Source organism: Ptychodera flava, chromosome 11, assembly GCF_041260155.1.
Source record: "Ptychodera flava strain L36383 chromosome 11, AS_Pfla_20210202, whole genome shotgun sequence".
NCBI lineage: Eukaryota > Metazoa > Hemichordata > Enteropneusta > Ptychoderidae > Ptychodera > Ptychodera flava.
This window is the reverse complement of record NC_091938.1, coordinates 20,724,533-20,750,832: the sequence shown is the minus strand read 5'-3', so window position 1 is coordinate 20,750,832 and position 26,300 is coordinate 20,724,533. Positions and strand designations below refer to the sequence as shown.

Genomic DNA, 26,300 nt, shown 5'->3' with positions numbered 1-26,300 from the left:
GCTAAAAAACGAAGATACAGAAAACACCGTTCTTCAGACTGTAACATGCTTGTGCCTTTCGAGCCTGAATGTACTCTATCTGTGCTGCAATGGCACGCGAACTGAACTGACGATTTTGATTTCGTTGCCAAAGAGGTAGCACGGGTTTGGAACTTCATGTTTATTCTTTTGTACCTATTTTACTTTCAAATATTGGTAGCTACAGCGGAAGTCGGTCAACAGGTGTGGTGACGTTCTCGCTGGTGTACAATAAATTCTGATGATGGTAATATCGTCTTTTCTCCGCTGTTGAAGACTTTCACAGCAAGATTAGTGCAACAACTCCGCATGATGATCCGTCGAGGGAGTTGTTGAATCTTTCGACCGCACTCACCGACCTTTGACCTTGCAGAGCTAGTTTCAGATAAAACTCCCTTTAGACTTTACGAGAAGCTTTGAAAGGAAACAATCAAAGTACACACACATATACCTACCTTGCTGGTGGTAAACTTGAGCGCATTTGGCCGTTTGAATACCAGCACCGAGCTCAGTAGATGTGTTCCAAGCATGCAAAGCTCTGATTAGCTGGAAAGCGTATTTCTTTTCCTTCGCAGAATCCTAGTATAGAATTGCCTTAAAAAGTGCGCCTCGAAAGTGAAAGACTCTTTGCTCAAACTTTCCTCAATGAAACTTTCAACAATTATATTCCCAAACCAGGAATAAAAAGCAGGGATTACTGTGCAAAGTTTGTCTCGAGAGTAAGAAATTACCTGACATTTACCTATATTTTAAATTCAAAATGGCCGCCATCGCCGAGTTAACTCTTTCTGGGAAAATGTAAACTTTGCAATTTTTGGAAATCTAAGACGGTGAAAATCTTTCTTACGCCAAGAGCTTCAAAATGAGCCCCCAACAAGTGGTAGACAAGGGAAGGACTGTAAAGTTTTAAGATTTCGAATAGCTGTGCCTTCTGTGCTTATGAACTCTACCTTTGGCCTAAATCCTGCAAACATTGTCGGCACAAACTGAGAGAGTAGTGCGATATTTGCTTGCACAACCAGAATTGATACTTTACTCTTCCGCACTACCAGAATAATCACTTTATGAAAAGTACTATGATTATTCAAGTAAGGCACTGAGACGCTAACCAGATAGATGGGTCTTATACTATCAATCAGAAGAACAAATCGAGTATTGTTATACTTTTGTTGTTTGTTTGTTTGTTCGTTCGTTCGTTCGTTCGTTTGTTTATTTATCTGTTTATTTGTTTGTTTGCTTGTTGTTTTTTGTTTGTTTTTACCAGCTTACACCTAACAATTATTTGTATCGGTAAAACACTTGTAATTATTCTACTATTGAGTTCTGTTCAAAGATGTCTATGTTGTCAGGAAATATATAATTTATTAGAACCATAATGTGTCACTTTGTTCTATTCCGAAAGTGTGCATCGTAAAAAAGAATGTGTAAACACGATGTAATCGAAACCGACATCTGCTGACTTTATCACCTCACAGATCCATAGCAATTGAGAGGAATACACAGAGCTTTTCAAAGGTTGCAGTCACTGGGCTATCGGCTGTGATTATTCATTTGCTTTTGCTGAATTCTGATGAGCCCTTTTTCAGTAGTAACGACATTATGACCGTTAGGTCCAACCGTGTTGTGCAGATAACACTGAGGCTCGCCAAAACCGGCGAGTAAAAATGAGTCTCTCTCTCTCTCTCTCTCTCTCTCTCTCTCTCTCTCTCTCTCTCTCTCTCTCTCTCTCTCTCTCTCTCTCTCTCTCTCTCTCTCTCTCCAATATTCTCGCTTGACAAACCTGATGATGACGACTGATATCTTTAGGAGGTTGACAAACTTCCTCCGAAATCTACCATGATTTGAGATAGCATTAATCCCCACTGCTTGACATGACACTCGAAACATAGCTCTGTTCCTGGCCATTTTATGACCTAGTATATCAACTTTTTTCAATGGTATCTTTTTCCGCAATAATTCTATTTTGTAATATCAACCACACGAATTAGAGTAGACTTTAAACATCAAGCACCATGAACTCCGTCTGATAAGCTTGAAACCTCTTTATGGTTTGCTTCAATGAAATCACACTACCAGAAGGAATTTTATTATAGACTCTGAACGCTTGCCAAGTGTAGAGGATGAAACATTGGCAGGTGTAGTCATGTTTGCTAAATGAGACATTTATGTTCTCCTTCCCGTTCAGGATGAAGAAACACGCAACGGTGGTCAGTCCGGTGCTCATTCTCTTTTTGACCTGTCTGGTGATTTGTCACGCTGAAGAAGCAGGTAGGCTATATGTAATATGATGTTTTCAATACGGTTCGACTCACAACCTACGGTATCCAGTCACCTAGCAGAGAAGTAACAGACGGAAACATACTTGATGATGATGATGATGATGATGATGATGATGATGATGATGATGATTATCATCATCATAATCATCATCATTTCATCATCATTATCATCATCATGAGTTTGCCTGGCAATTTTGATAAAAGAATCTTTTGGCAGAGACATGCACTTATAATAAGTTTTGTAGGAACACGTACATGTACATTTATGCTGAGAAATAGATTTGGACACGGACAGAGAATGAAAGATAAAGAAACAAGGAAAGGGAAAAGACAAAAAAAAATTAAATGTTATCGAGGCAAAAATAAACTGACAGTAGCAGAGTTATATCGGGAATATGTTGTAGCATCGACAGGATAGATGAAGATAAATGAACAGATTCAAAGGCAAAGCAGACTTCAAACTGTGCCTAAGGTGCATGTGGCAATAGATGGTTGTTAGGGAGTCGACAAGAAGTACGGTGGTGTTTTCAATTGAGCGCTAATGAGGATATTTACATGATTGTATTGAAATGAAATGTACAACATTGTTTTCTTTTGTTTTGTTTTTGCTGCGTTCTCCTTACCAGATATTGAAATGGTGTACGTGAGGGTAAATGCTATTAACGAGATCATACCACTAGATCAACAAAGTGGACTAGTCCCTGTTATAAATTTCCGTAACAATGGTCCGCATGATATCACAGCTGCAAATGGAAGTGACCTCAATTTCAATATCAAGGCCTACCTGTCATCAGATCCCTACAAAAGAGAGGCAGAAGCGAATTTCGCGTTGAATCTTGGGTATCTACAGGGGGACTCACTCATCGTCGATGACCTCAAAAAACCGGTGCTAAGCCAAGCAGTCCGAGGCTTCACACTTGACGGTGTCGAAATAGTGATTCCGTCGGATGCCTGTGAACAGGTGGATTACTTCTGCGTGGAGGTCGTGTTAGTCAAAGAAGGTTTCACTGATCCCGATTTGAACAACAACGTATACTGTGCGAGATTCGCGTTGCCACTAAATGATGACAACATTGGAATATTCAAGTGTTATATAGGTAAGTTCTCCAATCAGCTAGAGTTATCAGCGAGACTGCGTTTTCACCATTTACCAGTTAATCGTCATGGCAGCTGATTGGACACAGATGACGAAGTCGCTTGAAAAAAAGTCATAAATTTCTATGACAATGTAACGTTGTACATAGCGCATTGTTAAAAGCAAGACACTGCACGTTCCTTTGACAGGATTGTCCAGATTCGTGGATACTGGGCGGCAGACATACATACATACATACATAAATACATACATACATACATACATACATACATACATACATACATACATACATACAGACAGACAGACAGACAGACAGACAGACAGACAGACATACCAAGGTAAATCTAGTCTGTGTCTTGGAAGTCTCACAATTGATTCGTCAGTTCTTGTTTGTTTGCTTGTTTACTTTTTTATTTTTACTAATTATGTTTTTTTTCTTTTAGACCGTTTTTTTTATTTTTCTTTCTTACAATTGAGCCGTCAGTATTTTGTTTGTTTGTTTGTTTACTTTTTGTTTTGTTTTACGTATTTTTTTGTTTATTCTGTCTATTTTTTGACCATTTTTTCTATACTTTTAGTTTTCTATTCTTTATTAACTTGTTTACTGTTATTCAGCCTGAGTTCCCTGTGCTTCTACTCCAATTTAGATATCGAAACAACACGTGCAGTTGTTACTGCTCCCAATGACGTCGCCTACCTAGCAGGCGATGCGAACAATGTCACCATTAACGCCACAATCATAAATACAGGCGGCATCACCTTGAACAGACGCAGTGGAGGTGATTTTGCACTCTATCCGACGGTCTACCTCACCGACAGCGCTCAGTTGGAGTCTGCGACCGTGAAAGAGCGTCAAGACGATATCAGCATCCGGTACACAGATGATGTAGTCCCCGATACGCCCATGACGTTGAAGGCCTTTGTCTCGAGTATAACGCTCCCGACAGACAATGAGAAATGCTCGAAGATTACTCACGTCTGCTTAGACATACAAGATAGCACTGGAAATTACACGGACTTCGACACCACCAACAATGACTACTGCCTTCAGTTTGGTGCTGTGAGTGACGGCAAAGCGGGTTTCAAATATGGATGCCCCGTCAATTGCAAAGGTGGGTGAAATTTTGTGTCATATGAAGAAGTACAAGTTAAATAAGAAGAAGAATCTTGTACGTGATCGTTTGGTTTGTTTGAGACATGTTAAACTTGATTGGTGTATGCGCACCAGTAGTGCATTGACTCGATGCATTCATACCTATACCAATAAATTGGAATGCCCAGTGTACTTTTTGAGTCATCGGTTTGATGATATTCTAACCATAGTTTGGTCAAAATATGTTACTTGACGTTGTGTACTAAGTGCAATGATTAAAGTAACAAACGCAGAGAAGCCTACAGCTTACAGTGGATTTTTGAGCTAACTTTACGGGAAGCGTGATTCCAAAACTAACAGGTATTACATGTATATGTCTAGTATTGAGGATTGGTACACGGTTTCGATCAGGTATTGGCCAAGCAATAGAGCCGATTCCTAGTGACGTTTCATTGCCATCATTAATATGCAAGAACAAAAATGTGAGCGAAAGTTTGACGAGACTTTCAGACAGCTCACACGAATCTAGAACTTGTGATAGGTGCTTGCAGCGTTATGTAAATTGTCGATCGAAGGCCACGGGTAAAAGTGTGAGGCCGAAGGCTGAACCTCGGTAGTGGTATAAAGAACACAACAACAAAGGCTTATGTAATGGGAGTTCAGGTACGCACCTCGATGGTTGGCTGGCAACGTGAATGCGGAGAATTGTCCGACAGTCAATTTTCGCCTAATTTAGCATGTATCAGTCAAATGCAGTTATCAGAGAAAAGATTCAAATTTTTGAAGATATTTTCGACTGTCCGATGTTACTTTTTTGAGGGTAGATGTGTTATTGTGATGGTTTTTGAGTTCTCGCCGATTTGTTGTGTCAAACCTATTCTTTACACTGCTACTGATATGATGTGCAATTCCAAAGGCTCTATGACTAGTCTAAGGAAAAAGTAATGATGCACTCTATTCTTTCCTAAATAAAGAGTTTTTGCACTCTGAAGGCTTAAATTGGTTTCTCATAAAGAAGAAAGGAATGTGTTTAAGTTTGTCGTCACAGAGGCAATCATGTCCTCGGGTTTAGGCTGACATTGAATATGACACACCAGAGTTTCAAAGTTGTTCAGGTTATACTAAAGGCGTCCTGTTCTGAAAATTCTGTCACTTGTGCTCTTTATGAAAGCCCATAGGGGACATAGTCGTAGAACAAAAATAAAAAAAGTATCTCGAGATCTCGAGATACTCAAGTTCGTTTGGCGTAATCTAAATTTTTTTATCTCGAGATCTGCTGTACGAGTATGTTCCCTACGGGCTTTCATACTTTATTACTACGTTAAGAGTTGTGTCTTAATCAAATGGGGCAGATCGTTCTCATTATATATGAACCTGGGTCACCAACTTACATCAGGAAAAGTATGGGGCCAAAGATTTCACCATGGGGTAAGCCAACAATAATAGATCAACAAGCAAGTAGAACAGCTTGCTGTTAGTCATTTAGTAAAGATTGGATCCAGTCATACAGATCACCTTGTAGGTCAAAGGATGTCAATTTAGCCAAGAGGCCCCAGTGCCAAACCCTATAAAATGCCTTCCTGACTTCGAGAGCAGTAACTCTGATTTCTTGATGGATATCGGCGGGGACATTATTCAATTTCTTCTGATGTTGTAATAGACAGCAAGTTATCTGATGATCTCTTATCACGAAATCCATGCAGGTTGTCGAAGTTGTCATATAAAAAGGAAGCTACAGATCTGCGCTTGGGCTTTCCATGACTTTTGATATTATCGGTATTTTCGACCGTCCGATGTTACTTTTTTGAGGGCAGATGTGTTATTGTGTTGATTTTGGATTTCTCAGATCGGATTTCTTGTCTAAAACCTTCTATTCTTTGCACTACTACCGAGGTTCGGCCTTCGGCCTCACACTTCGATCCCTGGCCTTCGATCGATTTTGCAAACAACGTGCAAGCACCTGTGAAACGTGTTATTAGTACGTGACTACCCGTGTTATAAGTGGAAGTGTACATACGAGGCGTTGCGGGATTCGACAACGAACTGCATCAACGTTCACAAATGCAAACAGACGAAACAGAATTTTAGCGAGCAGCATACAATATTTCATGAGGGTGTACTATATACCGTAACGATAGTACAGTCGTGGTCACTATTTTATTCTCTTTATGGTTTCCAGCACTGACAGACAAGTAAACATCTCCGGTCCAATCTGAACAATTTCTTCACACAAAGCATAATTTACTGGCCGACTCAACCAGAAGACAATAAATCCATGCTTATACAATATCGCAATTTTTAACGCTCCCATAGAGTTAACACGGAAATTGCGTTGGTTAGTGTCCTTTGAATTGTCAAAACACGTGGTGACTTTTTAATGAAACTTTAATCATGTTATGACTTTGATGTCGATGCTGTCATTTGCAATCTATTCAAGACAATGAGAGAATGTAAACTCTGAACAGTGCAAGTCCCTAGTTATTACATGCCTCGAAGTTAGTGCAAATATGTGCATTGATTCGAATAGGAACATCCGGGGAGTTAGCGGGCGTGTGAACGATGTACTGACCTGTTTCCATAGTTACCTGGTCCAGTGAAGACCTTAGACGTTTTCAACGTCTAAGTAGACGCTTAACGTTACACGTAAAATATCAGTGCGCGCACTACTATTTTGACTTTCGTTAAAATCTGTTGGATGCTGCTCGATAATGGTAAAATTGTTTGCGAATGCCCTGCATGTAACTAAATGTCATTAAGCGTTAACTGTGAAAGGCATGTAATAAAAAATATTATTGCCTGAATATATGGGTTTATTTGCCCTCGCAGCAGGAGACAATTTTGCCCTTCTGGCAAATTGTCACCTGCTCTCGGGCACATAAACCCATGTATTTAGGCAATAATATATAATGGTGAACAGTGAATAACAGAATCATACGCAGTGGGGTAAAAGGGATATTATACACCTTGATTTTAGACTGCCCTTCAAAAACATCCTATTTATCTTGTGGTTTCCCTCAAAAGCCAGACTTCGGGCCCAAAAATACTTTTCTATCGCCCATCCATCTATATCCACGTCAGTCTTTTATCTCTCGTTTGCTTACAAAATCCAAGTATGAAAAAAAATCGGACAGTGAGCTGCGCATTGTAAATTGGTGGATATACGCACAGCTTATCCCATCATCCCTCGAGTGTGTGCCGCATTTACCAATGCTCGATATAAGCACTGACCCTCTTACTCAACGGTCTTTGATGTTAGGTAAAACAGTCCTGCTTGGTGTTCGTATATCAGAAGGCGGGTCTCGTCATCTCGACTGGGGAAAATACAATGAAAACCAAACCGCGTCGTCACAACGTGTTTACAATAATGGCTGGATGAGAAACAAAATCTCAGAGTAAAATTCTACAGACCAGAGGAGCTAAATGTGACCATTTTGAAAATGTTAAATTGAGCGCCATTCTTGCATGAAACACAGAAGCGGAATAAACCTAAAGCAAAGCGCTACAGACAATAACATAAATTCCTTCCAGTACAAAGTAATACTATCTGCTACATATTAGTTCTAGCTTTTTTCTTGTTTCACCATACGTACGTTGGAGTCTTTGACAAAACTGAATAATTTTTTTCCAATATAAAATGTATATACTTGTGCTAACATTGACGTTGGATAATTGATATAATTGTACTTGGTTAGAATAGGGTGATTACAGGTGCATATTTGTAGAACAAATTTTATTTTTGAAAGTCATCGAAAATGTTCATCAGCAATAACACGATTGGAACTAATTTGGGATAAATGGATTTTCATATTTTGTCAATTTCTCAAAAGTGTTAAGTGCCATATAGCTGAATGTTTCAATATCGCAAATTACTGATAAAAACAAGTGTGTAATATAAAAAGAAAATCAGATAAGATAACATTTGTAGATGAAATTGACATTACTTCACCATCCAATTATCCCAAATTAGTTCCAATCGTGTTCCATACAACAGAGTCTATGATAAAACTTAATAACTTTGAATGTTTATACCTATTTGGTAACGCCTTACCCCATACATGAACGTGTAATATTAATAAGCATAGACAACAAATGTGGATGACCTCTATATGATTTTCATCGATCTTATTTTTCTGATTTAATACTTGCAGCAACCACAGAGGCAGGTACGTGATATTTTATCTCTTCTGAACGCATGCAGCATTTGGTACATTGACTACGCTGAGGTGTAGTCCATACATAGGGATAACGATGAGGTAGAATCTCTGTATTCATAATGATTATATGTCTTGACACATTGCCTCATTAGTTAATGATTCGGTTGATCGTTTAAATGGCTATGTGCTACAAGGGGCAGGGGCTTAACCAAGGGAGCCTTACGCGATTATGAGAGAGAGAGAGAGAGAGAGAGAGAGAGAGAGAGAGAGAGAGAGAGCAGCCACAAAGAAATACCTGCGGGGGGGGACGCTTATGCTCGTTGGAAGCCTGTGTCCCACGTTTACTGTGTTGAATGTAAAAGATGAATTTTGATGTACCATTGTGACCATGACCATGGTTGTCAGCATATAATAATAAATGTAAATACAAAGGTCGTCGAAGTGAGATGTTAAAGAGAGTTAAACTTAGCCTCACCTCGAATAAATACGTGTAGTAAGTGCAAAGATGACTGCTATTTTGAAAAATTACATTAAGAACACAGGCGACTCCAACTCTACAGGATATAAAAAATTTACTTTTAAAATTCAGCTGGATGATTTTGTAACAAAAAACTGAAAAATCCGACCGAAGCTTCACACTTACAGGTGATTATTTATACCGGTTTAACAATAAAAGTTTGTATTAACTTTTGAACTTGTTTCAACTTTTAATATTTCTTATGTGGACAGGTATATTGGTCCAAATCTTTAGTCCAGCAAACTTAGTAGAAAATTGACAAGAACTGCTATTACACTTTGAAGTAAAAAAAGAGTGCCATCGGCTTTGTCACGTGTGTTATACATATGTGTCATACAAGTGAAATAATTTATAAATTCTGACGGCAACAAGCCTTTCACTGCAGCATGCAAAAAAGTGCCAAGTTGATGGTCGTGTTATTTAAAAGCGTCCAAAAGGCATCAGCAGTTTACATAGTGGTGTTCTTGAATAATAGTTGTTAGCGGGAGTCCTTCTAGTTAACTTCATCGGTGAAATATCCCACACGAAAGGACAGTTTAATAAGATAACTTAGAGGATACAATATTTCAGTCCTAGCATCATAAAGTAATTAAGGATTAACATTTTCATACGCAGTAGCTTTTGATACTTCGATTTTATAATTTACTGATACTCTGGTCAATTTCAAACTCTGTGACTAGTCTGAGGAAAAAATAATGATGCACTCCAATCTTTCCTAAATAAAGAGTTTTTGCACTCTGAAGGCTTCAGTTTGTTGTTCATAAAGTAGAAAGATGTGTTTAAGTCTGTCCTCTTAGGAGCAATCATGTCCTCAGTTTTTACTGACATTGAATCTGACAACCAGCCTGGAGTCAGAGTTTCAACGTTGTTCAGGCTATATTGAAGGCGTTCTGTTCTGAAAACTCTGTCACTTGTGCTCTTTGTTACTGTTACTGAGTTGAGTCATTTACAAAATGGGGCAGATCATTCTTTTCATGTGACCCAAGGTCACTAACGAATACCAGGAAAAGCACCAGGCCTAAAATTTTATCCCTGGGTAAGCCAAAGTGATAGATCTAGGTGAAGCATCGAGTAGAACAGCTTGCTGTTAGTCACTTAGGAAAGATTAGATCCAGTCATAAAGATCACCTTGAAGGTCAAAGGATGCCAATTTAGCCAAGAGACCCCAGTGCCAAACCATATAAAATGCCTTCCTGATGTCTACAGCAATAACTCTGATTTCTTGATGGGGGTACCAGGGACATTATTCCACTTCTGTGTGATGCTAGAAAGCAAGTTCCCTGATGATCTCTTATCAAGAAATCCATACGAGGTGTCGAAGTTGTCATATACTAAGGAAGCTAGGGATTAGGTCAAAGCTTAGGCTTTCCATAACTTTTGATATTGCCGGGGAATTTGGTCTATTGCAAGACGCATCTTGCTTACCCCCTTTTTGGTACATTGATCACAATGGCTTCAATTCAGCGAGAATTACTTGTAGATAAATTGTTCTTCCCTTTTTGTGGATGTAATCATTGCATTGAGAAGCGATCTGTAATCAATGCTACTGTTATTGTTTGTACATATTGGACGGAGGCCATAAGTACTGAAATAAACTGAATGAGCATTGCAGCAAGCTGGGGTTTTTATATCCCCAAAACTTTACAAAAGATGTCAACAGGTTCGTTGGCTTTTTAGGAGCAAGTTTGCACAATTTTCTACGATCATTTTTTCCGTCGGAAACGCAGGGAAGTGAGAAATGCATTGGCTTCTTGAGGCAGCTCCAGGGGGCTTTTATCACCACCATCCAGCTGCAAGTTTGCCGCTAAGATGATGTTCAGAACCATGATCAAGACGAGAAATGGCTGAAGTAATAGTACACTGTGACAGATATCGATTTCGTTGCACACTCGTTACTTAAACACCAATGTAGCTGCTAAGCCTAACCTATAGCATGTACATTCAATGGTCAAGCCGTATCGTCTTGCATGATACGACGTGTAATTCGTCTCATACAACATCACGGCTGACATCGTTTTCATCGAGGAATTGTAAAAGATCATTTGAGTAAAAGGAAACCGTAATGCCAGTCAGAGTTTTAACATGAATTTCATTTCTTATTTGTATTTACAGGATGCAGATCTGTGAAAGACGTCGGCCTTTTGATGGCTTTTGCTCTGACTTGTTTGGTCATGGAAATGCAGAATTTAGCAAAGTAGCTTGCAGGTAACCAGAGATGTGATGACTTCCAATAAAATATGTATTTTAATTATACCATAGAGAAAGATAGATAGAGTCGCAACGGGTATTGTTTAAGGCGTGAAGCGGTTACGTAACCCATCCATGTTCGCCTCGCCTCAGGTTGCTCTCGCCTCTCTTTTCCGAAGAGTGCCGACCATGAATCCTTCGGTAATTTTCGGATTTTCGCCAATTGTTAAGCGAAAGTATGTTCGGCAAAGTTTGTGTTGTTGTTTTTCGTGTGGTGCTGAGCAGAATTCACGTGCTGGCGAAAATGGGAGTGTTTTGAGGCTTCAGGAAAGTGAGTTGTACCGTTTTAAAAATTCCTCTCATATTTTTATGAATTTATAATGAGTGTGTTTGAACCAAATTTGAAAGTCTTTATCGATACTGTCTGGTTACCTCGCGTGCGCATGCGCGCAGCGAGGTTATGGTTTAGGCGTTTCTGTGTGTGTGTGTGTGTGTCTGTCTGTCTGTTAGCACGATATCTCAAAAACGGCTTGGCAGATTCCGATCACATTTCGCACACAATTTGTTCTTCAAATTTGCAAGAACTGATTAGTTTTGGGTGGTTGTGCTTTTCGAATTTATCAAATTATGAGTAAAAGAAAATTTGTGGCCTGTATAAGTCTATGGGAGCTAAATAATAAGTATGTTTGAGGGCGCTATACTAAAACATTTTACACAAAGTGATTTCTGAATTCAGTCACTCGGCCGCGCTGATCGCTAATCTTGAGTTTTGACTGTTGATGTCGTCGTGTCGACGTTTGACTTTAAGAATCGTGTGGGTTACTCTGGACATAGCGAACCAAAAGCTAGATTATCGAAGGTAAGCGTCATAATATTTGATCAATGCATTTTTCTCTGAGAATGAGATGTAGAGTGACACTTTTCAATCTTGTGTGTGTGTCAGCGAATTTATATTCCGGCATGGTTCCGCTGAGATCAGCATAATATTATGGCGACGTATTGACAGTCTGTGTCTTTTAAGTTGCTTTTCAAGATTGTATTAGCTACAGAACCAACAATGACAAATTTTTCATGAGATTTCCATGTTGGCATTGATGTTAAATCAGCAGCAGTAGGCTAGCTCCTGCGTACAATAGGTCTGCGTTTCCCGGCGGTACGGTGGTAGGCCGACGGCTTGTACCACACTGTCCACAGGACAGCACGTGGTAGAGGCCGTGTGCACAACCTGTACGCAGAGCTTCGAATACACTAGACAGAGTTCGTGTTTCCGTAAATTAGGCATTGAACTTGACAATATAGGCAATAACCAGAATCATCGACCATCGCCTGACAAGTGCACCATAGTCAGCTGTACATGAGTTACGTGGCGTGGTGGGCAGGTTCCCATGGGTATTTATTTTTTTGAAACGCGTACTTCAAAGGTCACGAACTCATTTTGTTGCTGCACGGCGCGGCACAGATGATTGTATCGTTTTTGGGCGCATTGAGATACTGTGAAGTAGGTCAACTCGTTCTACATGGCAATTTTATGTGAAATATGCAGAATGTATACGCAAACGCGACCTCTGCCAGTCAAGAGCCTGCTCAGCCATTTGCACTTGCATCGACAGATATTGTTGGATCATAATTTTTCAAATGGTTCCTTTCCATTTTTTTCATTGCGTAATACAGTGGGGATAATGTGAAATTTAGATAGATTGGATTAATTTCGGGAATAAAAACAATGTAATGTCATAAAAGCCAATACCCCAAGAAGTACTTTACAAAATGTGCACGCGAGGCAATTCAGTTCATATCTGGTTTTACTCAATGGTTTACGGTCAGTCATACCGTCTTTTACACGTGCGTCAAGGAAGGACATGTTTATGAAACTGCTGGCGTGTTATGTTTTGATTGGCGTGAAGCAGTGTTTCTGGCCTGAGAGCTCACAAAGTAACTATGGTTGCTACGCGACTGGCAGTACGATGCCATCTCGTCGTATATTTCGCATAATCTCGTGTAATTATCAACCACAAACAAAGCCTCCAAAAAGTTTAACACCTTTGAAGCTCATTTTAATATGAAAAGCCAATAGTCTACCGAGACGACCATGGAACAAAGGCATGCAGGCGTTACCACTCTGTCTATCTTACTCTGTGATTATACTTAGCGTAGTCCCACACATTAATATAGTGGGAGTCTAGATTTTGTTGGAAACTGTAACAAAGAATGTTGTTGACTTTTTACCGTTTGATTTCAGCTGTTTGTTCCCACACCATACCGTAAAAGCTTACGTGTGTGTGAACCATATTATCGTAAAAGTGTGAACTTTGAAACGTCACGTCAGTGAGATAATTTCGTGCATTTGGCTGCAAAGTTCAGTACTTACAGTAGTCGACACATGGGACATATTACAAATCTGCAAGTTGCAGACAATTTCCCGCGTTAATTTCATGGTCCGTTTTCAACATAGACCTTAATTTATTTTAAAGAACATAGAATTTTTATTTCCAACAGTTTCGATGCCGGCTGTATTAACTGTCGTACGATGAACTAACACAACGGTATCTCTTTTAACTTTCAGCAGAATTGGTTGACATATGAGCACGTAGTATTCGGAGGACATCAGTCGTGGGCCATGAGATCTTTATTACATGCCTCAATGCGAGTGCAAATCAGTGCATTGATTTGAATAGGAACATCCGAGGAGTTAGCGGGCCGGTGAACGATGTACTGACCGGTTTCCATGGTTACCCGGGCCAGTGCAACCCTTCGACGTTTTCGACGTCAAAGTAGACGCTTAACGCTAGATGTAAAATATCCATGCGCGCACAAGTTGCTATTTAGACTTTCGTTAAAATCTGTTGGATGCTTGTCGATAATGGTAAAATTAATGGAAATGCCCTGCATGTAACTAAATGTCATATAGTATTAACTGTGAAGATGTACAGTCACCTGTAATCTAAATATGCCCATATACGGTCAAAGGGGCGTTCCTTGGCATTCAAAATGCCCATGTGAAGGCGCCGTTTTTAAAAAGCGGCCACCCGCTTAAAATCTGTGATTGGTTAGACTTTCTTTTTCCATGGTAACTGTGGCAAAATTGGAACAGGTGACAGTATACCTTTAACTGTGAAGGGGCATGTAATAAAAATATTATTGCCTGAATACATTGGTTTATTTGCTCTCGCAGCAGGGAACAATGTGCCCTCCTGACGTCGGGCAAAATTGTCACCTGTTCTCAGGCACATAAACCCATGTATTCAGGCAATAATGTATATTATAACACGCCACATACTCATTCCGTGTCGCGATTCGCCAGAGTACTTTCACGTGACGAGAAAATAGATACGTCTAGTCCCCACCGGATCGACAAAAGTGACGTCAGAGGTATTTTTGAAAAGCTATTTCCCTAGGGAAATAGTTGTGACCAAATTTGGAAAAGTTCCCGGTCACGTGACCGTAGTGTCGTCTGCAGCTTTTCAACAATGGCGGGTGACTAGAACGTGATGTGCGTCCTGAAAAGGTAACGACACATTCTCTTAAACAGATTTTCCAACATTTTCGAACATTCGAACAGCGTAGGAACTTGAACATTTCATCGACGGAAAAGATTAGAGGGGAAACTAAGGATGTCGCTAGGTATGCTTAGAATATTTTTTGAAAGAAAGTGGTACCACGTACAACTCAAACCGCTGTGCCAACATCGCCCAGTAAACTTGTCACAATGGATTATTGCGGTGCAAAATATCAAAACACATTATAATAAAAACTGTACAACAATACAACATGAGCATGTGGTGTGTTATAAAACACCTATAGCCTGGTCTTTATTCGGGCTATATCGCCCGTCTATTACCCCTCATGGCCGTGTATTACCAGAAACACATCGCTATACCCCTCGGCCTACAGCCTCGGGAATAGCGATGTGTTTCTGGTAACACACGGCCCCTCGGGTACTAGACGATGCTATAGCCCTCATGACCAGGCAATAGGTGTTTAATATTCATAGAAGAGCTATTGTTTTAACGTAGAAAGCTCCTCGACGACAGAAATTCGGACTCTCTAACATTTTTAATACTTACTAAAGCGGGCTACCACTTGTTAAGGCTCATTTTGAAGCTGATGGAGTGACAAAATTTTTCACCGGCTTATTTTTTGTTGAAATCGGAAATTTAATTTTTCCAAATAGAGATAACATAGTGATGTTGGCCATTTTTGAGAGGTAGACGTTTGGTAATATTTTACTATAGTACAACACTTGAGTTTTAAAGGAAATGTTTGAAAGTTTTCTCAAGGAAAGTTTGAGCAAAAATTTAAGTATTTCAATTTCGAGGCGCTAACTACCTTAATCTAAAAGATTATTACATATATATTACCGTATTTCATGTTGCACGTGAAAAAAGAAAACCCGTGTCTTTACAAGCTGATATGTAAATTAGCAAAAAGGTAATCCCTGTGTCTTTATTTACATACAGGTATTGTCTTACATTTGTTTCCCCATTACACTCAAATAAAGGTATACTTCTGATATCAAATTCGTTGCAATATTTGCTCGCAAAGCAATCAAAATCGTAATGTGTTGCATTAAAACTGCGCGTGATAAAAACTGGTAGTTTTATCAGGCCTATGCAAATGAGACTATCGATATGTAAATTGAAATAAAGAAAGTCATCAAAGGAACTGTTTTCTGTTTATAAATATTTCTCTCCGAATGTAAAACGCTGCAGACCTTATGTTATATATTCTGACGATTTGGACTGAAATTGCTGTTTTCAACGTTTTGACAGTTCTTGTTAAGTACTATTGCCCTTACACGCCACGGAACTCTACTACTTTTGAATATAAACTCTAATTTTTCTTGACAATATCTTTAATATTTGTAAGAGATTTTATTTCTCCACCGCAAACTTTTAATTTTGTACGGGCAACTTTATCTTAACATTATCTTAACTTTAACTTCTCTCGAAAGTATTTTTAGTTTTAACCATAAACAAAATATGTTTCTCAAAAGTATTTTTTATTTTGTAAAAGAAACGTAAATTTTTTTCAAGATAACAGACTCCCTACACGTCATGGAAATTTACTACTTTTGAACATAACCTCATATTTCTTGGCATATATATTTAATATTTGTAAGAAATTTTATTCTCCACAGCAAACTTTTATTTCTGAACGGGGAAACTTTATTTTTGGGGTAAACTGTTTTTTAAAAACTTTTAACAAAAACACTTTAACTTTTAAAAAATAACTTTAACTCTGAACAAAATATTTGTTTCTCAAAAACGTTTTTTATTTCGAAAAGAAGTAAAAATTGTTCACAGCAAGAGTTTAAGATTTTTGCTGAGCGCGAACTGAGTTATTAAATGACATAACCTTATGTTTTTAGAGCAGAAAACTTAAATTCTTAAAGAAAAGTTTTATTTTTCAAGAGTGAAGTTAATTTCTTTATGGAAAAAAGATTTTCTCAGAGCAGCAAATTGAAATATAGTGAATAAAACTTATTATTTTTGAAGACAACAAAACTAATTCCTTCAAGATATATTTTCTACATATGAGTGTGGTTTAAGAATTTGTAAAACTGAACTGAGAAAGAACGAAAAAGGGATGAAAAGTCAAACTTACTTTTCTTCAGAGCGGAATTTATTTCTGAGAGGAGAAATATTTCATGTGAGGCGCAATTACCTATAATGCATAGCAAACTCTTTCTAGCGAGAGTAAACATATTTTGGGGAGGAGTAAAACATTTTTCCGACGAGCAAAACTATTTTAACGGCGGCGGAAGTTAAAGTATCCCACCATGCAACACCAAAGTTTGATGACCCAGAGTCTCAGAGTTGGTAGCCGGTGTCAGACAGTTCGTGTTCGTGTCGGCTACATGGACGATCTGCTCTCCGAGACAACCATGACTGACTTCATCGGCGATACGGGCAGGCCAGCCCGCCCTACCCTGCCTGCGTACGATGCTGTGTGTTGGGGCCGTATAACGCCGGGAACTCACAACATCGTACACAGGGCTACGGGCACGCGGGTCAGTTGCCACTTGTCTGAGTCCCCGAAGAACGGTTTTATGTTTGAGTGATTCGTCCTGACGGCAGACGGTGTGCGACGGGACCGCATTTGGGTTCTTCACTGCATGGCATAGCCCTGCGTACAGGTCTGTGTGTTCCACAGACCTGTACGCGTACGCAGGGCTATGCACGGCAGGGCTGTGTGTTACCGGCATTATACAGTCTCCCACCACATAACACCGGTAACACACAGCCAATGTGTGTGATATTCATCTTTTCTAAGAGGAGAAGCCAGATTCGTAATTTATAGACACTGAAACTGAACCGAGCCCGCCAGATTTGACCACAGTCGCGGACTGGTTTTGACTTTCACTTGTGGTTTGCGGGGTCAAAAACGTGTTAGTCAACCAGCCCGTAAAAGGCATATCCCGTCCGAAAACACCACAGCTGTGGACCCACAACTACTGTATTGAACCACGCTCGACTGTGGTCAAATCTGGCGGCCAGGTTCAGTTTCAGTCGAAGACTCTATCAATTACGAATCTGGCTTATAGAAAGATGACTATCACACAACATAACATTAACAACACAGCAACTGATGAAGGAATAGCTCTGCATGGCAGGGCTGTATGTTACCGGCGTTATGTGGTGGGAGGCCGTATAACGCCGGTAACACACAGCCCATGCAGAGCTAATGAAGGAACCCAATGCGGTCCATCCCGTCGCACAACGTCTGTCTGCAGTCAGGACGAATCACTCAAACACAAAACCGTTCTTCGGGGACTCAGACAAGTGGCAACTGTTGAACTGACTCGTTTGCGTGCCCGTGCCCATAGCCCCGCGTACGATGCTGTGTGTTTCCCGGCGTGATACGGCCCCAACACACAGCATCGTACGCAGGCAGGGTAGGGCCGGGCTAGCTGCAGTACAGTACGGCAAACCGTCCGACCGTCCTCGAGGTACTGTACTGCAGCTAGGGCCGGACTAGCGTGCCTGTATCGCCGATGAAGTCAGTCATGGTTGTCTCGGAGACTCTGGGTCATCAAACTTGGGTGTTGCATGGTGGGATACTTTAACTTCCGCCGCCGTTAAAATAAAGTTTTGCTCGTCGGAAAAATGTTTTACTCTTAACTTCCCCAAAATATGTTTACTCTCGCTAGAAAGAGTTTGCTATGCATTATAGGTAATTGCGCCCTCACATGAAATATTTCTCCTCTCAGAAATAAATTTCGCTCTGAAGAAAAGTAAGTTTGACTTTTTCATCTTTCCTTTTTCGTTCTTTCTCAGTTCAGTTTTACCAAATTCTTAAACCACACTCATATGTAGAAAATATATCTTGAAAGAATTAGTTTTGTTGTCTTCAGAAAATAATTTCTCGCCATTGAGAAAAAAGTTTTATTCTCTGTATTTCAATTTGCTGCTCTGAGAAAATCTTTTTTCCATAAAGAAATTAATTTTACTCTTGGAAAAATAAAACTTTTCTTTAAGAATTTAAGTTTTCTGCTCTAAAGACATAAGGTTATGTCATTTAAGTAACTCAGTTCGCGCTTAGCAAAAATCTTAAACTCTTGCTGTGAACAATTTTTACTTCTTTTCGAATAAAAAACGCTTTGAGAAACAAATATTTTGTTCAAAGTTAAAGTTATTTTTAAAAGTTAAAGTTTTTTTTGTTAAAAGTTTTTAAAAAGTTTCCCCGTTCAGAAATAAAGTTTGCTGTGGAGAAAATAAAATTTCTTACAAATATTAAATATATTGTCAAGAAATATGAGTTTATGTTCAAAAGTAATAAATTTCCATGACGTGTAGGGGAGTTTGTTATCTTGAAAAAATTTTACTTTTGTTTTACAAAATAAAAATACTTTTGAGAAACATATTTTGTTTATGGTTAAAACTAAAAATACTTTCTAGAAGTTAAAGTTAAGATAATGTTAAGATAAAGTTGCCCGTAAAAAATTAAAAGTTTGCGGTGGAGAAATAAAATCTCTTACAATATTAAAGATATTGTCAAGAAAAATAAGAGTTTATATTCAAAAGTAATAGAGTTCCGTGGCGTGTAGGGGCCTCCGTAGTTAAGTACTATTTCAATTAAAAACAAATTTTCTTGTGAAATAAACGTCCAAAAATGTGATGTTTCACATTCCCTGTATCCACGTAGATAAGGGACTGTGGATGTGCGTACTCTTTTCGTGTGATGTTTTTTGCGCGTTAAATGTACACTGTAAACTGGTACAATTTTGCCACAGTTACCATGGAATAAGATAATCTAACCAATCACAGAAATTTAAGCGGGTGGCCGCTTTTTAAAAACAGCGCCCTCACATGGGCATTTTGAATGCAAAGGAAAGCCCCTTTGACCATATATGGGCATATTTAGAATACAGGTGACTGTATACCTTTAAAGAACATGCTCGAGCGCGAGCAGATCAGAAAATTTACATATGAATGCATGTACGTTACCTCAGCCAATTAGAGATCTCATTTATATAAATTTAATTTTATTATTGTATATTCATTGACATTTGTTTTGTCTTGCGGAGACAATAATCAGTCGAGGTCATCTTGTTTTCGGAACAGGGTAACAGTTGGTGCACGATTTCTTAGGGATATTTACCCGTAGGGCATCTCTCTCTCTCTCTCTCTCTCTCTCTCTCTCTCTCTCTCTCTCTCTCTCTCTCTCAATTATTGATACAAACTTCCAAAAACCCGATTCAGAAAAGAATAAAGACTATTATTTTGTCAAGAAATTGATTTAACGAGAAAAATCGAAGTGAACAGTATTGGTTTTGGCATTTAGCCAAAATATGTGATAATCCTGATTTAAAGAGTCAGTACCATTTTTTGTGCTTCAATTCACAGTTTTCAACCTTACAGTGGCTTAAAAATGACTCAGGCTTGTCTGCTTCAGTATATGCGACTGTCACAAATATTTTAAGCATAGCACTCTCCGTGAATATTTTGACCGTCGCCTGTCAATACTCACTAGTTTTCAGCTAATCGTGTATCTTTTCACAAGTGAGTACGTACATTTTCGCATTAAAATGTGGCCTATACGTGCAGATGTAAGTGACTAGACGTAAATTAGCAGGGGGGGAGGGCCGGGGGATTTGGGGGAGGGTCACAAATTTTTGAGCCTCTGTTTGGGGGAGGGTCACAAATTTTTGAGCTCCTCCAAGGGGGAGGGTCACAAATTTTTGGGCTTGTTGTCGGTGCACTAAAGGTAGAAAGCAAAATTGTTTGTGTAGACAATTATGCTCACATGACATCACTCGCACACTGCCTCTTACTTTCTATTAAGTGCTCCATTCCCAACTCTCTGTGTATCTCTTCCCCACCATTATCTTAAACAGGATTGTCTCTCTTGTTGCTATTCTTATCGCAATTAAGTTTGTGGCAAATCCAATCTATTGTTCCTCAGCTAACCAGTGGCACTCTGGCTGCCCAGTGTACATGTAGTGTGTTTCGTTAATAAACATTGGACAGTGTTTTTGCTAAGATTGGGGAACATCGGGAACCCTGGTAACATTCTGTTGTCCGCTAGTATGAAAGCACTGATATACCAAGGCTAACCTTGGTAAAATGACCGGGGAACCCCGGTAACGTTTACCTAGGTACCACCCTTAACAAAAACACTGCTGGATATTACCACAATATCTTACATTGTTCTACTGATGTAGTCAATCTTGAACCTATAACTATTTTTACAATATTATTTCTCGTTCCATTTTTTGTTGATCAACAAAACTTCCCTCTCTTTCATAAGCCACTTCCCTTTAAAGTTTAAGGCCAAGCTCCACCCTGCATCAGTCACTTTATAGGTACATGAATTTTAGTTTTTAGAGATACTATTGTTTGAAATTAAGAGTAAGCTTTGGTGTGATAATTAATATTTTGATTGCAGAAAAGTGATTTTAGTATATTTCAATATTTAGGTACAGTCATCTGATTGGTATGGCTACTTGTGGCATTTTCAAGTTTATATTGGCTTTACCATGTGGGGTACTATCTTTGGAATGGATAGTGTTCATTTGTGTTGTGAAGGCAGGATATATGACATTTGTTGAAATTTAATGTGGGTAATTATACAGTGAATCAGCCATGTTGATCACGTATTCAGATTGAACTTGATTAAATATGGTGATATCCCAATGTCATTTCAGAATATGGAGACTTGATTGATCATGAAATAGTGTTTGCCACTTCTGTGTCAAATCAGGATCAGTCTATCCTCTATTATCTAGGCTGCTTTCTGTGATATGTTTAAAATGCAAAGTTACGAGGCACAAAAATTGACAAAGTATTGTCAATGTTAAAACACCATAATTTCACACTAAAGCATTCAATCCATGACCATACTTTGAATTGTTTGCTTAAATTATTGCTTGAATAGGCTAATTAAGCCTTTCTGTTGACCTTTCCCACAAACAGGGCAACATGACCAAAACTTATTATTGTCTACTGGAACACAATAGTACATTTTGTAAAACTGAATTTGATATGAGTGCAATGAGCACATGTACAGGTATTTTCAGTTCTCTGACTACACAGGTCTATCAGGAATATTATAAAATCCAGTGAATAATGGGGTCATGCACACATGTAGTTCTATATCTGTACCAGGAACACATTTTAAACATACATTGTACTTTCCCATATTTCCTCCCCATGTAGAGATTGAACTGCTCAATACATTTACATGACCATATATCATTGTTATGGAGATCAGTGTCACATTGTGTTTCCAGTATTCCCTCAATTGTCAATGTGATACATTCCAAAATTATGAATTTCACTGATATTTTGATAAATATTAAATTATAATTCCTTAGAAAAAATGGCAGGCACATGCATGTGCATTAATATAAAAGAAACCATTTGAGGAGCATTACTTATCACAATCACTCTTAATGGAGTATAAGTGTACTCTATTCCATTATGAGCCAATTTGGGCATTCATTATTGGAATTATTGGACAGTCTGTTCAATCATAACATTCCACATCTGCAGTTCAAAGGCAAAATGAAAGGGTTAGGGTACATCTTTACTGCCTACTTGACATGATATATGCCATTGACTTGGTGTAGCTGTCTAAGCCCTACGAGAATGGTAAGAGTATTCAGCTGTTGATTGCCTCCAACAACGGCATACTCATCACACAGGTGCAACCACAGTCGCAACGCGGAGGCCTATGCACCCGGTAGAGAGAGAGCTCTTTGGGGTAAGTAGTCTTTGCGTAGCGACGGTGGTACACATATCCTCCTAGCGTAGGGCAATATTGCCGTAGTACCTCAATATTTGGACTGCTGTTTAGGTAGTACGTCAACTTGATCAAACCCTAAAATCTAAAAGCCTAAACTTGAAAAAAGTAAAACCCTTCAGTTTCAGAACTCTAGCTACATAAAGCAATATATGATACCGCGGTACTACCAAAAGAGTGTGGTAGCTCCTAGCTTTGCATGGCAGAGCTGTGTGTTACCAGCGTTATCACGGCCTGTGGTGGTAGGAGGCCGTATAACGCGCGCTGGTAATTGCACACAGCCCTGCCATGCAGAGCTAGGTAGCTCCATGGTGATACTGATAGGCTCCTGCTTGGGAAAACAACACAGAGACTTGTGAATTGTAATATAAACATTCTTCTGATCCTTAATATATTTTTCCATAAGCCAATAAGTCAATCATTTGAACATACAGACCTTTATTTCCTGAAAGTGATAGGCTAAAATGTACAGTGTACGTCCAGAGAATTTCTTGGTACAGCACGAAACTTGTAAACAAACTTGTATGCGTTGAAGGTATTTGAATATTTTTAGAATGATGTCACAGTCCCACTTGGAAGTAGTGACAATTTAGTCAAGTTGTAAGTAAAACATATTTCTGAAAATCATCATTAAATTAAGTACTTTCAATACTTAGACCTCAATCAATTTTGACAGTCGGGAAGAACGGACAGAAATAATTGAGTGAAATTAACGACTTACATGACGAATCTCTGACTTAAAAATGACGTTGAAATTACTGTCATTTTCCAGAATACATGTACGTACCATACTTGCAGGTCAAGTGCAGAGGATCAAGTATGATGTGAAATAGGCCCAGAAGAAAGTTTTTAAATAGCTTTGAAACAAGCGGACTGCCAATCTTGTTTAGTGGTCATCTAGTACCAAGACTTTAACTTTTTTCACATAATGCTATGCTTGGTGTCTACCTCCACGCCATGGTGTACAACATACCGGTACATGATTCGGCACTCAGCAGAGGACTGCACTTTCATATTGGAAATATTTGTGAGTTCACATGGTGGTGTAATCTTACATCCCTGTTCAGAAATGGCTAATATTATGATACTTTGGACAAAGCTATTTTTGTCAACATTTTACAGTACTACCTTGTCAATGCACCAATTATAAAAATATTCATTGCCACCATTTTAATACTTAAACAGTGCAATGGTCATGCTGCTTGACACTTGAATTAAAGAATCTCTACTAGATATGTACCAAGTCAAGGGGACAAAGTTGCTCATTATTGACATTATTTTGCCATTTAAATTTCTTTTGATAGATTATTCTCACTGAAATATGCTCACTCTCTGGTTATTGCAATTCAATTCTCACTTTTTATAAGGCACATTAACATGTGAAATTTACTGTGACAATTTTTGGTACATACCTTAAATTAAATTATTAAGTGACCACATGTTATATCCATGCATGCACATGAGTTGAGCTGTGACAATAAGAGATTGCAATTAAGCCCATTTCAGTGAGCAGCAGAAAAGCATATATATTCAACGGAAATTAAAGTGACCAAAATTTTGTCAAAAATGAGTGACTTTGTCCCTTTAATGGCCAATGAAAATGGCTAAATTCCATGTTTGCTGTTTTGTTAGTTTTGCCTGTCAGTCACTGTAATTTGAAACAATGGTGTATGGACAAGATGTTGGTTTTGTTGTTTACTTTGCAGGTCAGAGTTATATAAATTCATAAGATTTCAGAATTTTTCAGTATTAGCTGCTGTATTTTAGCATGATATGCTCTGTATTGATTCAGTTTGTCAGCCTAGCTTGATGACACTTGAGCAGTGGTGTCATTTTTTGTGTCCAGTGAAGTCTTAAACTGTTTTTTTGTGGTTTGTTCCACATTTACAAGTGTGCTGACAAAGTGGAAAATAGAGCATTTCATCAAACTTGTGCAGAAAATCAAACAATGAATTAATTTAATCATAGAGTTTATCCTATAGTGTTCCCCTGAACAATCCACCCATACCACACTGGAAACAAGAATACCAGTACTCCTTTATCTGGTGATTGGTTTACTAAGTTAAACAGTGTAAGAGTTAAACAGTATATTAAACCATTATCATAACAATCAAAATGCATATTGTGTAGGCAGAGAAATCAGGGGTTTCCCTTTTATTAAAAGAACTGAAAAATCTGTAGCATAGAATTATCGAGATTTTTTCTAAAAGATTAGTTTTACCCATGCTGGTTAAATGTGACTGACACAGAGTCATTGAAAGTATTCTTAGGTAAGGCTGACATCCATATCTAGACTTGTTCTTGTCACAAGCAGAAGCAAGTAAAAAAATTGCAGACATCCCTTGCTGGTATCCATCTATATTGCCCTAGCTGTGTTGTAAATCCCCACCTCAATTTTTGATCGTTGAAGATTCGATCAATTTGTAATATTCTATTTTTTTGAAACTGGGGGAGGGTCACAAATTTTTCAGCCTTGCTTTGGGGGAGGGTCATAAATTTTTCAGCCTTGCTTTGGGGGAGGGTCATAACTTTTTGGTCACTCTCTTACGAAATCCCCCCGGCCCTCCCCCCCTGCTAATTTACGTCCAGTCCCTAAGTAGACTAACAGGCAAATTTGTTAAGAGTTTAATTTATTATACGCTTTACTGGCGACTCAAGCAATTCAACTCTTCTGAACTGGTTTGTTTATTTTCAAATATCTTTTTATTTGTTTGTTTGTTGAAGTGGTTAGGAGCCTCTGGGTTACATTTTTTATCGATATGTAAATTAGTTTACTGTAATTTATTCATTATACGTTCATGATAATATCGCAAATTCAGCTGACGTCGGCCATAGCCAAGATTACTATCTCCCGAAGGTTTATATAATTATTGACGCTGGTGGCGCTTGGAATGAAAACTCTTCTGTACCTTAAAGTGTATGTCTCGCATAAATTCAAAGTTAATTTTGCTTAAAATGAGCCATGCTATATGATTTTGCCACCCCTACTTTATCAAATAATGCATCACCCCAATGAAACGACGCGGTTAAATATTATTAAAATGCAATGTGCTGTGCGACTTTGAAGTTAGCTGCCATTCGGGTCGTTTCGGAATTCGCGGGCATTGCCACCGAAATGACGTAACTAATAGAATGTACGAGTGAGTGTGTTCACCTCGGCCATAGCGAATGCTCACCGCTGTGGCTTCAACATGGTGAGAAGTTACACTTTTGGTGGCTGAAGTAACTGCAGCCATTGTCAGTTTGATGTATTAGCCGCATTTGACAAAATTACAAGAAAGGGTCGAAAAGAGGCATTCAGCTGCCCGAGAACTGCCCGAGGACTGCCCAAGGAGCAAGTAGCTGAAGTAGGCCAAATTTCGCCCATTTTAACACTATAAGCCAATAGGTTGAACTTATAATATGCCCAGCCAACAAAAAATATCTTTGATTTGGTGTTTTCTGTAGCAGTTTTAGAACCCGAAAGACGCCGGGCTTTCAACGAGAAAGACGTCCCCAACTTGATTGAGAGATCATACCATTCAGTGCAAGGGGTGGTAGACTGTCAGGCTTTAAGCGCTCAGCGAGGTTATTGTGCCACCTCTCGGACTGAATGGTATGATCTCACTATCAAGCTGGCGACGTCCTTCAAGACCGACGTCTTCCGTGTTCCAAAACTGCCGGAGAAAACATCAGGTTAGTACGCCAAATCAATGATATTTTGGGTTGGCTG

At 38.9% G+C, this 26,300-nt stretch overlaps 2 protein-coding genes across 4 annotated transcripts in view; one reads left to right on the top strand and one right to left on the bottom strand.

Moving 5' to 3' along the window:
* The window catches only part of LOC139143796 (uncharacterized), a 49,313-nt gene extending 35,061 nt beyond the window's left edge, over positions 1 to 14,252 (top strand). The window contains exons 9-10 of one of the 3 annotated variants that reach the window (XM_070714358.1): positions 11,270 to 11,362; positions 13,911 to 14,252. In XM_070714358.1, the coding sequence (XP_070570459.1) occupies positions 11,270 to 11,355 (86 nt within the window). In that variant the 3' untranslated portion in view covers positions 11,356 to 11,362; positions 13,911 to 14,252. Of the gene's footprint in view, positions 1 to 11,269; positions 11,371 to 13,907 lie in introns of those variants that run through there. The other 2 variants (XM_070714359.1, XM_070714357.1) reach the window with 2 other exon arrangements.
* The window catches only part of LOC139143798 (multiple epidermal growth factor-like domains protein 6), a 435,859-nt gene that overhangs the window by 375,373 nt on the left and 34,186 nt on the right, over positions 1 to 26,300 (bottom strand). The gene's annotated exons all lie outside the window — the stretch shown is intronic.